The sequence below is a fragment of the Aspergillus fijiensis genome (genome assembly GCF_003184825.1).
Source record: "Aspergillus fijiensis CBS 313.89 unplaced genomic scaffold BO72scaffold_37, whole genome shotgun sequence".
NCBI classification, from domain to species: Eukaryota; Fungi; Ascomycota; class Eurotiomycetes; order Eurotiales; family Aspergillaceae; genus Aspergillus; species Aspergillus fijiensis.
The window spans coordinates 125,717-140,574 of record NW_024469013.1 but is presented as its reverse complement, the minus strand read 5'-3'; the positions used below and the strand labels follow the sequence as shown (position 1 = coordinate 140,574).

Below are 14,858 nucleotides of genomic sequence, written 5' to 3'. Positions count from 1 at the left end.
AACTATGCATATATGTCCTCCTTCAAAATGCAACAGCAGCGATAGGATCCCCCGGATGATCCACAATCCACCCGACAGCCCAGCAGAAGTGATGCAGAATCTCCGAGGCGTACGTGTCTGAGCAGGTGGATGACCAGTATCGCAGTTCCAGCTGAATGCGGCCCGGCGATAGGACCGCAGCCAAGCACATATCGTACTAGAGATGGTGGTTAGCGTTCGCAGCACTTCGAGGCTTACATTATGGAGGACATTACTAACCTCAGTAGCATCATCCATTTCCAGCATGTTGAAGCCAATCCCCGTGGTAGTAGACGCGGAAGTTTCAAACTCCGGTTGTACCGTCAGCACGGTGTTGAAGAGCTGCTGGTCCCCGTGGATATTCAGCCCAGCTTGTCGAACAACCTCGGGGACCGAGCAGTGGTGGTGGTCGTTGCGCTGCTGAATGCTCATCTGGTTCGCACGCAGCACCTCCAGGACCGTGCGTGGTGCGTTGTCGTCGCCACCCAGCACCATCCGGCAGGGAAGGATGTTGAAAAATGGGCCCACCATCTGCCAGATGTGCGGCAGGGGGATGTCGCGGCCCGACACAATGCTGCCGAAGCAGACGTCCGAGATGTGGGTGTAATGCTGCAGAAGCAGTGCCCAGGCGAGCTGGAAGATGTTGGCAATCGTCAGGCCGTTCGAGCGCCAGAATGTGTCGAGACGAGCGAGATCTTCCGGATTCATCAGTCGGGGTAGGGAGCGGTGCTCGGGTGTGCAGTCCAACTCTGGGAATTTGTCCGCACTGGGTCGTCGTGGCAGCCTGCATGGGCGAGCATCGGCCAGGGCGCCCTTCCAGTACTCAAGCGTCTCCTCCTTGGACCGGCTCTGCAGGTACGCCAAGTAGTCGCTATACGGGGTGGCGGCGTCCGGCGGGAGCTTGCCGCGCAGGGCCAGAGCGAGATCGCTCAGGAGGATGGGCACCGACATGGCGTCGATGAGCGCGCTGCCAGTCTCCAGCCGGAAGAGGACCTGTCCAGACCGGTCTTGACCGACGATCAGCCGGTGGGGTGGCGAGCCCTTCTCCCACGGGGTCGTTGGCAGCGCCTTGAGCACTTCGAGAGTATCCTCACCAGGAGGCAGGACCACCACCGTCGGCGAAGCGCTCTTGAGCAGAACATGGAGGTACTGCTTCTTGCTGCCGGGACGGCGAATTATCACCGTGCGCAGCGCGGTATGCCGCTGAACCACTTCTCTCCAGGCGGACACGACCTGGTCTGGGCTAATAACGGCATTATCTGCGGCTTCGAGGGCAAAAATTAGGTTTCCCCGATACTGGGAAGTATAAACCTCCAGCATACCGCAATGGGCGTCGGAACAGGCGCAGACATCCTGGAGGGACCCGACGGACTGCTGCCCCGCCAGATCGTAAACGGCTTCCCACTCAGCATGGCTGAGTTGCAGGACTGCTGGACTCGCTGGGTGCTCAGGGGCGACTTTCTTTCCATTTGGTACTGCGACAGGGACGAGTGGGGCTTCATTCGCGGGGGTGACCATGCGGGCTTTCTCGCAGAAAAGAGCAACGGTATTGTTCGCCAGGAATTCGTACATCGTCATGCGCATTCCCCCCTTTCGACACAGGCCCAGCAGCCGCATGGCGCTGATTGAATCTCCACCCAAGGTGAAAAAGCTGTCGTCGACGCCAATGGCATCTTCGGCCACCGCGAGCACGCTGGCGAACGCCCGATGGACGAATTTCTCTTGACTGGACGCGGGCGGTCGTTTTGTCTGCGTCGTCTCGCTGCTGCTGCTGCTGCTGCCCAGATACCTGGCAAGCTGAGCTCGTGGCATTGCCTCCACCAACGCCCGCAGTTCCTTCCGATTGGCCTTTCCGCTAGGGCTCAGGGGCAGATATCGTAGCGGGATTACGATGGAGGGTACCATGAAGGGCGGGAGCGTCTGGCTGAGATGCTCCTTCAGCCGCTGGATGGTTTCGTGGTACCGGTCCACGTCCGGGACGAATGGAGACGACGAGGTTGAGAGTGTTGTTGTTGTTGTCTGTGCGGCCGCGTTCACGCCTCCATCGAAGCCCACGTCCCGAGCTGCACAGGTGAAGAGCACAATGCGAGATCCACGGAGATGCTCCAGGTGGACCAGCAGGGCTATGTAGGTCGCGCCGCTCTGATACGCCTCGGCATGATGCTCGATCTCGTGGAGCTCGATGCGCTGGCCGTTCAGCTTCACTTGAGAATCCTTGCGGCCCATGATGGAGATACTGCCGTCGGGGTTGTGGTAGGCTAGATCCCCTGTCTTGTAGTAGCGATGGCCCGCGACGAATGGGAAGTCTCTTGCCCACGCCGGACTGTGGATGAAGGCCGCCGCGGTCTCGGCCGGGCGGTTGATGTATCCTCGTCCGACAATCGGGCCCCCGATGACCAACTCCCCCACGCACCCGACAGGTTGCAAGCGGTGGTGATTGTCGGGATCAACGATCCAACAGGAGGCATTGGGCGGGAGTCCAACGTTGGATGGTGGAGACCCCGGCTGGAGATGTACCGCCGTGGTCGTGAGCATGGCGCACTCGGCGGGACCATAAGCTTCATGGAAGTCGACGTGGGGACTCCAGGTGGCGATGTCGGATTCCGACAAGGGCTCGCCTCCCAGGACGATCGTTTTCAGGGTGGGCACGGCCGCTGGGGTGAGGGTGCGCGCGACTGCGGGCGTGAGCATGGTCCAGTCCACTTTCATCTCCTCCATCGTCCCGGCGAGATCGTCCGTCCGCTGGGCCTCGGATGGTATACAGAGACAGCCACCGGCGCCGAGGACGAAGGTGACCTCGAGAACGCACATATCGAAAGCAAGCGACGAGAACGAGAGACCTCGGGATCCGAGCGACAAGCCGCAGAGCCCTGCGTGGCCCCGCACCGTCAGAGAAAGCATCTCATGCTCCATGGTGACTCCCTTGGGCGCGCCGGTGGAGCCGGACGTGAACGCAACGTACGCTGCATTCTGGAGGCTCAATGAAGGAGGGCGGTACGCATTGGTGTCATCGAACCCAGCAACTCCATCGTCGGACAGGACGACCACGTTATTGACGATCTGGCGGCACTTGTCCCGAAACATGGCAGTGGAGATCACCAACTGCGCCTCCACGTCTCGGCAGATACTTTGCAGGCGCGGGACGGGGAAGCTGGGCTCCAAGCAGACCAGAGCTGCGCCGGACATGAGGACCCCCAGCATGGCCACAGGGAGCCATTTCGAGCGCTCGGTGCAGATGCCAACCACGGTCTCCGGTGCTGCTCCCTGGGACTGAAGGTGCGCAGCTAAGGAGCGCGCTGCCCTAATCAGCTCGGCGTACTTCAAGGAGCCGTCCCACGCACAGACAGCCTCCGACTGGGGCTGCGTCGCACCATAACCATCTATCAGCTGGTGCAGAAAGCCTGGTCGTTCTCCGAGCTCCCGCTGATTCCACGCGGTCAATCGATGCTTATCAGAGGGACACGGCAACCACAAGTCACGGATACGTGATTGTGGCTGGTGCAGGATCCGTTCTAGAATTGAGGCGAACCGCTCCAGGATGATCTGCACCTGGCTGTCATGCACCATGGAGCCATCGAACAGCGCCTTGAGCTGCAAGGAGTCCTTCCGCGCCTGAACAATCATTGAGAGAGGGTACGTATTGAAATTGCGATCCTCCTCCTCGTTCTCCGGCGTATCCGCCATGATCGATTGCGATCGCTCGGCTGGGCGCAGTCGGACTGTCAGCAGATTTTGAAAGGCGCAGGCGGCCGCAGCCTCGGGGCTGCAGTCGCAAATCGACAACAGCCCGGTGTGCTCGAAAGGCACGAGGGAGATGGCGTGATCGTGGACCTCAGTCACTGCATCTTGAATGGCTTGGTCGGGCCGGAGTTGGACTCGGAAGGGGACTGTTGCAATGGTCGGCCCCATAATCCGGTCAATATCCAGCACTGGGGCCGTCCTCCCCGACACGGTCAGACCAAAAACAACATCGTTCGTGCCTGTATGCGCCGATATAACCATAGCCCAGGCCAGCTGAATCTTGCTTGCCAGTGCCCAGTCTTGATCGATGGTCGTGGAATGGACATGGATACTTCGAGATTGAGGAGAGCGCAACGCCGTCGTTCCGCTTTGGGGGAGCGGTGGAAAGGAGGTCGCGGTGGCATTGTATCCAGCAAGTTCAGTCTTCCAGAATTCTTGTGCCGCCTTCGCGTCGAGGTTGGATATGTATTGAACGAGGTGATTGAAAGGTTGGCGCTTTGGCGATGCACCGCCGTGATATACTTGTTCGACATCCTCCAGGATTTGCGCGTAGGACCAAGCATCGAAGATGGCATGGTGCATTCTCACGACAAACAAAGGTTCCTTATTCCACTGCGCTCGATCAATCATGGCCATGCGCAGGAGAGGGGCTTCTAGGCCCATTGGCCAGCTGTCACCAGTGGGGTAGGAGTCGGCCCAAGGGACGGTCTTCGCCGCAACGACGACTTGCAGGAATTCACTTTCGCATTGGACGATCCGGGTCCGCAAGATGGGATTGGCTGTAATGACCTGTTCCCAGGCCAGCTTGAATTTCGCCAGGTCTGTTTGCGGCGGCAGAGTGAATGCAAAGGTGCCCACCAGAGCATCTGGGATCTTGACTGACAATGCCATCATCCCGGCTTGTAGAGGGGTGCATGGGTACACATCTTCAATGCTGTCCTCTTGCAACAACTGAGAAGTTATCCTGGCGGTGGTAGGGAGACGGCTGGCCTCACTGATGAGACTGTAAGGGGGAATGACAGGGAGGTCGTGGCACCGAGAAGCAGCCTGGACGAGGGCTGCTGGGGTCTGAAGCGTGATCACGTCCGTAGCCGTGATGATGATATCTCTGTCGCGTGCGCGAGCCACCAGCTCGATCGCTTTCAATGATGTCCCTCCAAGGGCGAAGAAGTCGTCATCGGCGGCGATCTGGGTTTCCGGGACTCCCAGAACGTTCGAAAAGAGCGAGCACAGGGTACTCTTTACGTCACATGTCGATGCAGGCTGCTGACTCGGCGGTGCTTGGAGGTCCCGAACCTCGTCTGAGACCCGAGCCTTGGAAGCAAGAGCGACCAAAGTCCTCCGGTCGAGCTTCCCAGTCGCTGTCAAGGGGAAGCGGTGCATCGGCACGAACTTGGTGGGAACCATGTACGAGGGCAACCGCTCGAGAAGCCAGCGTCGCATTTCTTTCCAGAAGGCGCGAGTGCGCTCGTCAACGGGGGCAAGTAGCTCTGCTGCTCCATCCTGGCTCGGAAAGACCGCCCCAGCTCCCTGCCCCACCACAAACAACGTCAGTATAGCGTCGGAGGCCTGGCCGGGCGGGCTCACAACATCCGCCGCGGCCACGAGCCCCTTTTGATACAGCTGCGCGTGGTGCTCGATCTCCGGCAGCTCGATGCGCTGGCCGTGAAGCTTAACCTGCCGGTCTTTGCGGCCTAGATACCGTAACGTCCCGTCATCGATATTGTAATACACCATATCACCAGTGCGATAGAAGCGCTCCCCTACCGGTAACCCGAAGTCCGCAGCCCAGGGCGGGGCGCGCACATATGCCTGCTGGGCTGGGTGGTTCAGGTATCCTCGGCCGACCAGGGGTCCACTGATGAGGAGCTCGCCCGCCGCGCCAATCGGCTGAAGCGTGGAGATATCATGGGGATCTACGACCCAGCAATGGCCCGACTGTGACCGGCCGATATTCGACGGGTCGGACGGCTTCACGTAGGGCTGGATCGTGGTGACGACACTGCACTCGGCCGGCCCATAGGCATTAATGAGTTGCACCTTCCCGGACCACGTCGCAATGTTTTCCTGCGATAGCGGCTCGCCAACCAGAAGCAGTGACCGGATGTTGGGCACCGCCTCGGGCGTCAGCATTCTGGCCACCGAGGGCGTGAGCTCCACCCAGTTGGCGCGGAGCTGGTTGATGGTGGAAGCGAGTTCGTTGATCCGCTGGGTATCCGATGGCACACAGACGCAGCCGCCGGCGATCAGGGTCATTAGCATCTCTAGGATACTGCTGTCAAATCCATAGGAAGCGAATTGAAAGGCACGCGACTGGCGGTTGAGGTTCTGGGCTTCGTTCTGCGCTAGGGCATTGGCACAGAATGACTGGTGCTCGATGACAATGGCTTTGGGCTTTCCGGTGGAGCCTGAGGTGAAGGCGATATATGCTGCTGCGTCTGCCGCACTCTCTGGCGGCGTGGGGGGTCGATTCAGCGGTGGAAGATTCTTCTCCGTACACAATTCAATCGGGAGACAGACCACCGTCTCGCACAATTTCCTCGCGGTCTCGTGGAGTGCTTGTGACGCCAGTATTACCTTCGCCTGGCAGGTGGTGCAGATCTCGACCAGGCGTGCATCAGGCTGAGAGGCGTCCAGAAGAACAAATGCCCCCCCGGCCCTCAAAATGCCCAGGATGGCCACGACGGTCCACATTGACTTCTCGAAAAGGACAGGCACGATGGTCTCCAATCGCACGCCTAGCGAGACAAGTCGGTCAGCCAAAGCGCTGGAGAGGCGGTCGAGCTCGGCGTAGGAGACTGAGCCATCCCACGCACACAGGGCCTCTGCCTCGGGTTGCTGTTGGCACTGAGCTAGAATCAAGGCATGGATACATGTCCCCGGTCTGGCGAGTCGCTTTGGATCGTTCCACTCTGTAAGCAAACGTGACGCATGCCTCCCCAAGAAGCTGACGCTGCTCATTTTGGCGTGAGGGCTCTGCAGTAAACATTCGAAGAGATGCGTCAAGGTCTCGATGATCGTCTGTGCATACTTGTCGCTTATGGTTGTACTCGAGAATCTCAGAGAGATGTCGATGGGAGACCGGCACATATCCAGAGTAACAAGCAAGTTGCAGCCATCAGATATCGGAGCGTAGTCGCCCGAGCCATGCTGATGGCTGCTGTGGTTCTGGATTCGAACTCCGGTGTCAGGCAGCGCTTCACGACCCCGTTGTTGTGCGGGCCACGGCTCTGCTTTGCGCCTGCGTGCCGTCTCGGCGACACCGGCATTCGGGGTTTCTGAAATTTCCCAGGTCTCGACATGAGCTTCCGTACGAGAATGACGCGAGGCCGAACACAGGCCTGGTGCCGCATGAACGTCCTCAACGACAGTGAAGCTGGGAGCTTCATTGCCGGCGTAGCGTGCAAGTAGAACGGCCCATGCGAGCTTGATACAATGTGCCCATCGGGCGCTGTCGCCATGTCGCCATTGTGTGGTCAATTTTGAATTTAACTGTGAGCGGATGACATGAAAGACAGCATGTTCATCATCACCGCCGTTCAAAGTCGGAAAAATAGTTGGCTGTGACTCCATCTCAGCCAGCGCCATCAGAGCTAGGTACGTTACCCTAAAACCTTCGTATCTTATCAGGGGGGGTAGAGTTTACGATGTACGACGCCACAAGCAGTCATTATATGTCATGCTCAGCCATTGCACGGCAGTGGCCGATATAAGCAAGCCATCCATCTTCCTGGCATGGTGACATCAGTTCCCAGCTATTGTGGGGAACAGCAAGGAGCAGCGAGCGCACGCCATACCGGTCCATTCGCTAGCATTGCTACGGGTCACGTTCCTGATCACCTTACATGGTTTAGAACCCACCCGTGCAGGTTTTATTGGATCCAGCACCATCTAGTTACGTACAACGTGCCTTGAAAGGAACCATTCAGTAAGCTTGACTGTGAGGAGTCAATATCCGGCCATTTAGAACAGCATTGCTGGCTTTTAATCCAAGTCCGCGGTGTATAACATTCAAGAAAGAGGCAAGTCAGCATGTCAGGGGCGTTCAAGCGGTGCGGCACGTCCCTTGCGCGGCTGACTCTAAGTAGTGCTGGGCGACACAAGCGAATGGAATGCTCGCTCGCTGTCTCCGCAAGGATACAAACCTGCTCTGCGGAATGTAAATGCTACCGAACCTATGTGCAGGTGGACTGTCGGGGCGGCAGGAATGTGCAACATCGGAATCACGCCTTTCCCATGCGTAGACTGAGTATATCCAGTTGGCCTTGTAACATTGCATTGCATTATAAGGCAATTATGCTGCTGTATGGCCGCCGCCCCTCGCAGAATGATCTTCCTCAACAAAACGAGGGCCAGCAGTGCCCGTCACACATAATTCACCGTTTTATTCTACAGACCCATCTCTCCATCTCTTATTTTTGACAATCCGATCGGTCCCTAACGGATTCTGGCAAAGCCACCAAGATGTCTCGCGAACAATTAATCTGGGCCCAGGCAATATTCACGACCATTGCGGTCTTCATCTGGTGGGCTTTTGATCCCAACAGCTGGAGCAATTCAGTTCTATCATATATTATCGATGTAAGTCTGAAGCATACCGATTGCTTGTCTCTGGTTGTCTCCACGAGACTCTAATTATATACAGAAATACCTGCGGTGGCGTTACCCCGTCAGCTCCGTCAGCGGCAGATCTCAGATCCCCACGCGTCCTTACAAGTTTCCCGATGGTGGCGGCAGTACCAAGTTCCTCGATGGCGAGACGGTCTCGGGCGACTGGGAGAAGAAATACGGGCCAATCTACCGTATCTGGACTGGACTTGTTCCAGAAATGTACCTCCTCCTCCTCCTCCTCTCCCCCCCCCCTCCCTCGGTATGCTTATCTTCTCGCTGACCAACGATACAGCGTTCTGACGCGGCCCGACGACGTTAAAGCCATCTACAAGGACTCTGACAAGCATTTCAAGGTCAACAGCGCCAACGCCGGATGGGTGCTGGGCGCGCTGCTCGGCGACGGGGTGGGCCTGCTCAACGGCAGCCACTGGAAGCGCGTGCACTCGGTCGTGGCGCCCCCGTTTGGCCAGAAAGCCACGGCGTATGTGGGCGTGGTCACGTCGCGCGTCGAGCGCCACTTCGCCGAGTTCGAAGACCGCTGTGCGCAACAGGGCATGACGAGGCTGCTGCAGCTCCGGGCGACGGAGGATCTGAGCTCGTTCCCGTTCTGGATCCTGAAGGACATCGTCTACGGCGAGCTCCCGGAGGCGATGAACCAGGAGCTCACGGAGCTGATTGACCTCCGCAACGAGATCTGGTCGCACACCTTCAAGGGCGGGTGGTCGATGTTTACCTTCAACCGGCTCTTCTACCCGACGCTGCGCCGGCAGCTGCACGAGTTCGAACACCGCTGGGAGACCTTCAACGACGAGGCGTACGCGCACATCCTCGCGCAGGGCACCACCTCCCTCCCCATCGTCTCGCTGCACCGCTCCATCAACGAGGGCCGCGTCAAGCGCAGCGAGGTCCTGCACTCCATCAGTGAGGGCCTGTTCACCAACGTCGACGTGACCATGGGCACCTTCGCCTGGCTGGCCCTCCTGCTTGCCTTGCACCCGGACATCCAGACCGAGCTGCGCGAGGAGATTGCCCAAGCCCGGGCGCGGGGGACCCCCGAGGCCTGGGAGCAGTACATCGCGAGCCACACGACGCTCCTCGCCGGATGCGTCGTGGAGAACGGGCGCCTGCGCCCCATCGCCAACTACACGTACCCGCAGTACCTGCCGGAGGACCGCGCGGTGGCTGGCTATGTCGTTCCCCGGGGCACGTACTTCATCGTCGACACCAACGCGCTGAACCGGCGCGATCCTGCGTGGGGCGCGGACGGCGACGAGTTCCGCCCGCACCGCTACATGGAGGCGTCGGTGACCGAGTACCGGTATCGGCTGTGGCGGTTCGGGTTTGGCCCCCGGCAGTGTCTGGCCCAGGCCCTGGCGGATACGATGATGAAGTGTCTGGCCGTCTATTTGATTGAGAAATATAGGATCTCCGTCCCGGAGGCGTTGGCGGGGGGGAAAGAGGACTGGAAGACACGCAGGCCGGATACGTGGTTTTCAATGGCGCAGAACCCGGTTGTTTGCGAGAGGATTTGAGGCTATAGCTTGTTTGGGTTCGATTTTGTTTTGATTCAAATTAAAGCTGGTGCTGTTGTTAGGGTTGAGTGTACCCCAAGCCGAGAAGTGAATGATCCAAAATAGGGCTACCGCCTCCCTACCAGCTACCGAAAGATGTTATCTCCCATGTACAGTTTGTCAAAGTTTTGCCTCCAAGCTCTCATGTTATTAGGGTACAAGATCCAGTCGATGATCTGGTTGGTGAAAGTCTTTTTCTGGTCCCCACCAAGCATCTCGCTCGCATGGCGTTGGCGGCCCTGTGGCCTCATTCCTAGTTTGTTAATTCCTCAGATAGCCTCACATGGCTAAATTCATTCATCATCCACGTGTTGGCACATGGCATGGCATACGACGGGCATTAACATGGTCAGCGTATGGTTTGACTCAATAGGATCGCAGATGATAATGAGGCGCAATGAATTCAGAGCCCTAAGATCGCTGGTTGAGATATTGCCGTACTAGGGCACGTTTTCAAGTGGGGGACCGGCAATGCTGCTCGAGTCGCACCCTACGAACATTGTTTCGACGATCATCGGTTGGGGGCACAGACAGTCACAGAGGCTGTCTGGAAATGCGGTGTGAGATACTCATTACCCATCCATTCATCCCTTGAAAATTCTCCATGACGGGTCTTGTTTGTCCCTTGCTCTAGGGCTACCCCTTGCTCGCCCGTCGACCTCCCTGTCTGTGCCTTGGGAGCCCCAGTTAATTGCTTTCTTTTCCAAGACCAAAGGCCACTGCTTGCTCTCGTATCCGAATCACTCAGTTTATTCTGCTGCGCGGTCATCATGGCGCTCCTGATGACTGAGAGTGAGAGTGAGCCAGCAGCGCCCAGTGTCCGCATCCACGAAGACGAGGCCCCCAAACATGAGACCGATTCCCTCCAAGAAGACGACCCTCAATACCCGAATCGGCTGTCCACACTGCTCCTCGACATCTCGGCACTGGTGGTCGTCCAGTTCCTTCAAGGCCTCGACGGCACGATTGTCACGACCGCCATCCCCAAGATCACAAACCGCTTCCATGCCCTGGGCGATGTCGGCTGGTACGCCAGTTCGTTCATGCTGACCTTTTGCTCCTTCCAGCTGATTTGGGGCAAGCTGTACACCTTCTACACGGTGAAATGGACATACCTGGTCGGCCTCTTCCTGTTTGAGCTCGGCTCCTTCATCTGCGGGATCGCGCCCTCGTCCACGAGCTTCATCGTCGGCCGTGCGATTGCCGGGTTTGGTGGCGGAGGCACCGGCGCGGGGTCGCTGCTGCTCGTCACCTATCTGCTCCCTCCACCGCGGCGGCCAGCTCTCATTGGGATCCTGACCGCGATCTTTGGCTTCGGTGCGGCCGTTGGCCCGTTGCTTGGGGGCGCTTTCACCGACAACGCCACGCTCACCTGGCGATGGTGCTTCTACATCAATCTCCCGCTGGGCGCCCTGGCGGCCACGATCGTCGTCTTCTGCGTCCCCAGCAACAAGCCGCCGGGACGGAACACTGCTTTCCGCGAGCGCTTGCTGCAGATGGATCTGCTGGGCGCCGTGCTGCTGGTGCCCGGGATGATCTCGCTCCTGCTTGCGCTGCAGTGGGGGGGTTCCAAGTACCCCTGGAGTGACGGCCGGGTCATCGCCACGCTGGTCGTCGCAGGCGTGCTGGAGACTGGCTTCGTCCTCAGTCAGATCTGCCGCAAGGATGAGAGTCGGATCATGATCTCGTCGCGGCTGTTCAAGGATCCCCGGATCTGGTCCGCCGTCATCCTGGGAGCTGCCGCTACGGCCTCATTCTTCGTCATGCTGTACAATGTAAGAAAACGTGCTCTGCACTACTGAGGACTACTTGGCTGACCTGATCTGACCATTCTCTCTAGCTCCCCATCTGGTTCCAAGCTGTCAAAGGTGCTTCTGCCGCCTCCTCGGGCGTGATGAGCCTTCCGATGACCATCAGCTTCCTCGTCGCCTCCACACTCGGAGGGACTTTGAGCTCCAGCGACTCGTCTCCATCCTCATCTTCGCCGCCCCCGACCCCCAGCCGCGTCCGAGCAATTCAGCGCCTCTCCCCCACAACGACCAACGCACTCCTCATGCTCGCCACCCCAATCCTGCTCTCCACGGGCTCCGGCCTCCTCACCACTCTAACCCCGCACAGCAGCACAGGCCAGTGGATAGGCTATCAGATTCTGCTGGGTGCGGGCGGGGGCCTGGGGATGCAGCTCAGCATGACGGCCGCGCAGTCCCTTGCCAGCCATGCGGACATCACCATGGGGACGACGATCATCCTGCTGTGCCAGAACCTGACGGCGACGGTCCTAGCCTCGGTGGCGGCGACGGTCCTCAACTCCCAGCTGGCGGTGCGGTTGCGCGATGAGGTCCCGGGCCTGCACGGCGATACGCAGTTGGTTACGGGGCCCGGGGCGACGGGGTTTCGCGACGTGGTTCCGGCCGAGCTGATCCCGGCGATCTTGGTGGCGTATAATGAAGCGGTAACCAGGACGTTTCTTGTATCTGTTGGTGTGGCGTGCCTCGGCATTGGGGCCATCCTGTGGGTGCCTTTGGGATGGAGGCGCGCGGCGCGGGCTCAACGGGGCGCAGACGCTTGAACTGATGCTTTCTTTCTCTTTGAATTGACCTCATTCTCTACTTGTATGATATGACTGATGGAATACAACATGGTCCAGTAAGAGCCTGCACTGGTCGCTGACCACATTTTGTTTCCTTTTCGGCCTGATCTCAGCTCAAAACTAAGACCAGGACCTTGATCGAATTCATTTAATGGGTGCCCACTGCAGACCTGCAAAGCTCAGCCCTCACTTGCCCCCCTTCCGGTTTATGGCCGTTTCCCCTTACTTGGGACCCGGAGCAAAGGGCGAGACACCAGGTTACCCACGATCCATGTTTTAACCTGTAGACGACAACAGAATCCTACTGCGTCATTATAAATTATCCAGCTGTAACGTTCGGTCCACACCACATTCTTATACTTGCTGCTAGCATGCAAGCCACTACTCCCACCGAGATACAGTACTACCCTACCTTCCAACATGACTCGTGGGAGGGTAGCTGCACCGCACCCCGGCTATACCGCCTCTTTCATCAAAGCCTGCCCCTCTCCACAAACATAGAGTCTCACCTGCAAGCATACACGGGCATCATAAGCGTACGCCCAATCAATTGCCACAGAGCTAGCAAGGCACTACGGACCCCCGGCGCAAAGGATGATTCTCTCTCATCTCCACAGAGAAATGATAGGTACACGTGTCATGCCAAGGCCAGCAATGGTTTTGCACAATTCAAAGTGCAGAAATTCCAGTTGTGGCTGGGTGCATGCTTGACCTTGGGCCCCATGGTGGATTCCGTGGGGTAGTCATCCGCGTGCTCCTAGCCCTAGGTATTTGGCCTCGGCGCCTACACGCCGGGGGGGACACCCACCAGGGCTAGCAAGATTAAAAACACGCACCCTCATGTGTACGCTGTGCACTCGTGGATATCGGTATACGTAGTTGGTATGGATTATTCCCCTCCCTCCCCCTTACTTCTGCAGGGGGTGACCCCGGCAGAATTATCCGCTCGGCCTCGCGCGCCGTGGGCCCCTCTACTCACTCCAGGGACCTCACTCATACATAGGATGTAACGGTGCGGACGGTGCGTATTACGTCTCGAGCGGTGCTAATATAAGAGGCGGAGAAGGAGCATACTGCGACGTACCTACGTACGTACAGGGTCAATTTGTAATCTCAATCCCCAAGTACTAGTACAACATTATAAACGACCCGCCACCCAGACCACCCAGACCACCAAGACCACCAAGACTACCAAGTCCACCCACCCCCAACTACCTCTCACCCACAATAAACCCCAATATGACTCGCGCAGACGACCCTAACATGACCCCTGCGATAAAGATCGTGATCATCACCCCGGTGACGATGGATGTCACCTTCTACAAGCCTCAAATCGACCGCCTCTGCCGCGCCGGGGTGGACGTCACCGAAATCTCGCTGACCGTCGGGCCGGCCTCGATCGAATCCCGCGTCGACGAGGCCATGGCCGTGCCCGGCATGCTGGCCGCGGCGCTCGAGGCCGAGCGAGCCGGGGCGCACGCGCTGGTGATCAGCTGCATGAGCGACCCGGGGCTGAGCGCGCTCCGCGAAGCGGTCGCGATCCCCGTCGTCGGAGTCGCGCAGGTCTCCATGGCGACGGCGGCGACCCTGGCGCACAGCTTCGGGATCGTGACCGTGCTGGGCCGCCTCGCGCCGGTCCTGCAGGCCAACGCGGCGCACTGTGGCTACGAGCGGCGGTATGTCGGCTGCCGCGCGGTGGAGATCCCCGTGCTGGAAGTCCACCGCCGGGCGCGCGAGGTGCAGGAGGGTCTGAGCCGGCTGGCGCTGGAGCTGGTCGAGCAGCGGGGCGCCGGCGCGGTCATCCTGGGCTGTGGCGCGCTGATGGGCTGCGCGGGCGAGATCCGCGGGTTCCTGGCGGAGAGAGGCCTGGCCGTGCCGGTCATTGACCCCGTGCCTGCCACCGTCGCCTTTGCCGTCGCCTTGGTCGAGCAGGGGCTGAGCCACAGCAGCATCAGCTACCCGCCGTGTCAGGTGAAATCGTACGAGGGGTATGAGCTGGGAGAGCGTCAGTGACAGCGCTGGAGAGTGGTCGAGATCAACCTTGGTAAATGGTCGTGGCCATGCTCAGTGCATCGAGAGCACCACCATCAGCACCAGGAAAAGAGATGACTACGTCGGAAAGAGCCTGGCGAAAGGAAGACTGCGGGATATCTTCTCGCCTTCAGTCGGCCGAGCAACCACCTGGATCGAAGCCATTGTTGGACTTCTGCCGAGATGGAGAAACCCACGTCCGCAAGACGCGCTGGTTGATTGTCGAAACAGCTGCATTCTTTTTGGAGGTCTTCAATCGTTTGTCCTCAAGGCAGAGGGGGACATCCCGCGGCTTT

The 14,858-nt window shown here is 58.8% G+C and overlaps 4 protein-coding genes across 4 annotated transcripts; 3 read left to right on the top strand and 1 right to left on the bottom strand.

Annotated features, from left to right (window-relative positions):
* Positions 1–22: 22 nt before the first annotated feature.
* Positions 23–6,849, bottom strand: BO72DRAFT_433141 (putative nonribosomal peptide synthase; the record flags this gene model as incomplete). Its single annotated transcript, XM_040943189.1, has 2 exons — positions 23–151; positions 250–6,849. The coding sequence occupies 2 exons, from the start codon at positions 6,847–6,849 to the stop codon at positions 23–25; spliced, it is 6,729 nt and encodes a 2,242-aa protein (XP_040799443.1).
* A 1,261-nt stretch (positions 6,850–8,110) lies between these two features.
* Positions 8,111–10,164, top strand: gliC (cytochrome P450 monooxygenase gliC). Its single transcript, XM_040947530.1, has 3 exons — positions 8,111–8,340; positions 8,405–8,589; positions 8,663–10,164. The coding sequence occupies exons 1-3, from the start codon at positions 8,224–8,226 to the stop codon at positions 9,900–9,902; spliced, it is 1,542 nt and encodes a 513-aa protein (XP_040799442.1). The 5' UTR covers positions 8,111–8,223; the 3' UTR covers positions 9,903–10,164.
* A 518-nt stretch (positions 10,165–10,682) lies between these two features.
* BO72DRAFT_529356 (MFS general substrate transporter) lies at positions 10,683–12,510 on the top strand (the record flags this gene model as incomplete). The annotated part of the gene is made up of 2 exons (XM_040950235.1): positions 10,683–11,716; positions 11,782–12,510. Exons 1-2 carry the CDS (start codon positions 10,712–10,714, stop codon positions 12,508–12,510), a joined length of 1,734 nt encoding a protein of 577 aa, XP_040799441.1. The 5' UTR covers positions 10,683–10,711.
* A 1,284-nt stretch (positions 12,511–13,794) lies between these two features.
* BO72DRAFT_470067 (aspartate/glutamate racemase family protein) lies at positions 13,795–14,544 on the top strand (the record flags this gene model as incomplete). The annotated part of the gene is made up of 1 exon (XM_040946997.1): positions 13,795–14,544. The coding sequence occupies one exon, from the start codon at positions 13,795–13,797 to the stop codon at positions 14,542–14,544; it is 750 nt and encodes a 249-aa protein (XP_040799440.1).
* Positions 14,545–14,858: the final 314 nt, after the last annotated feature.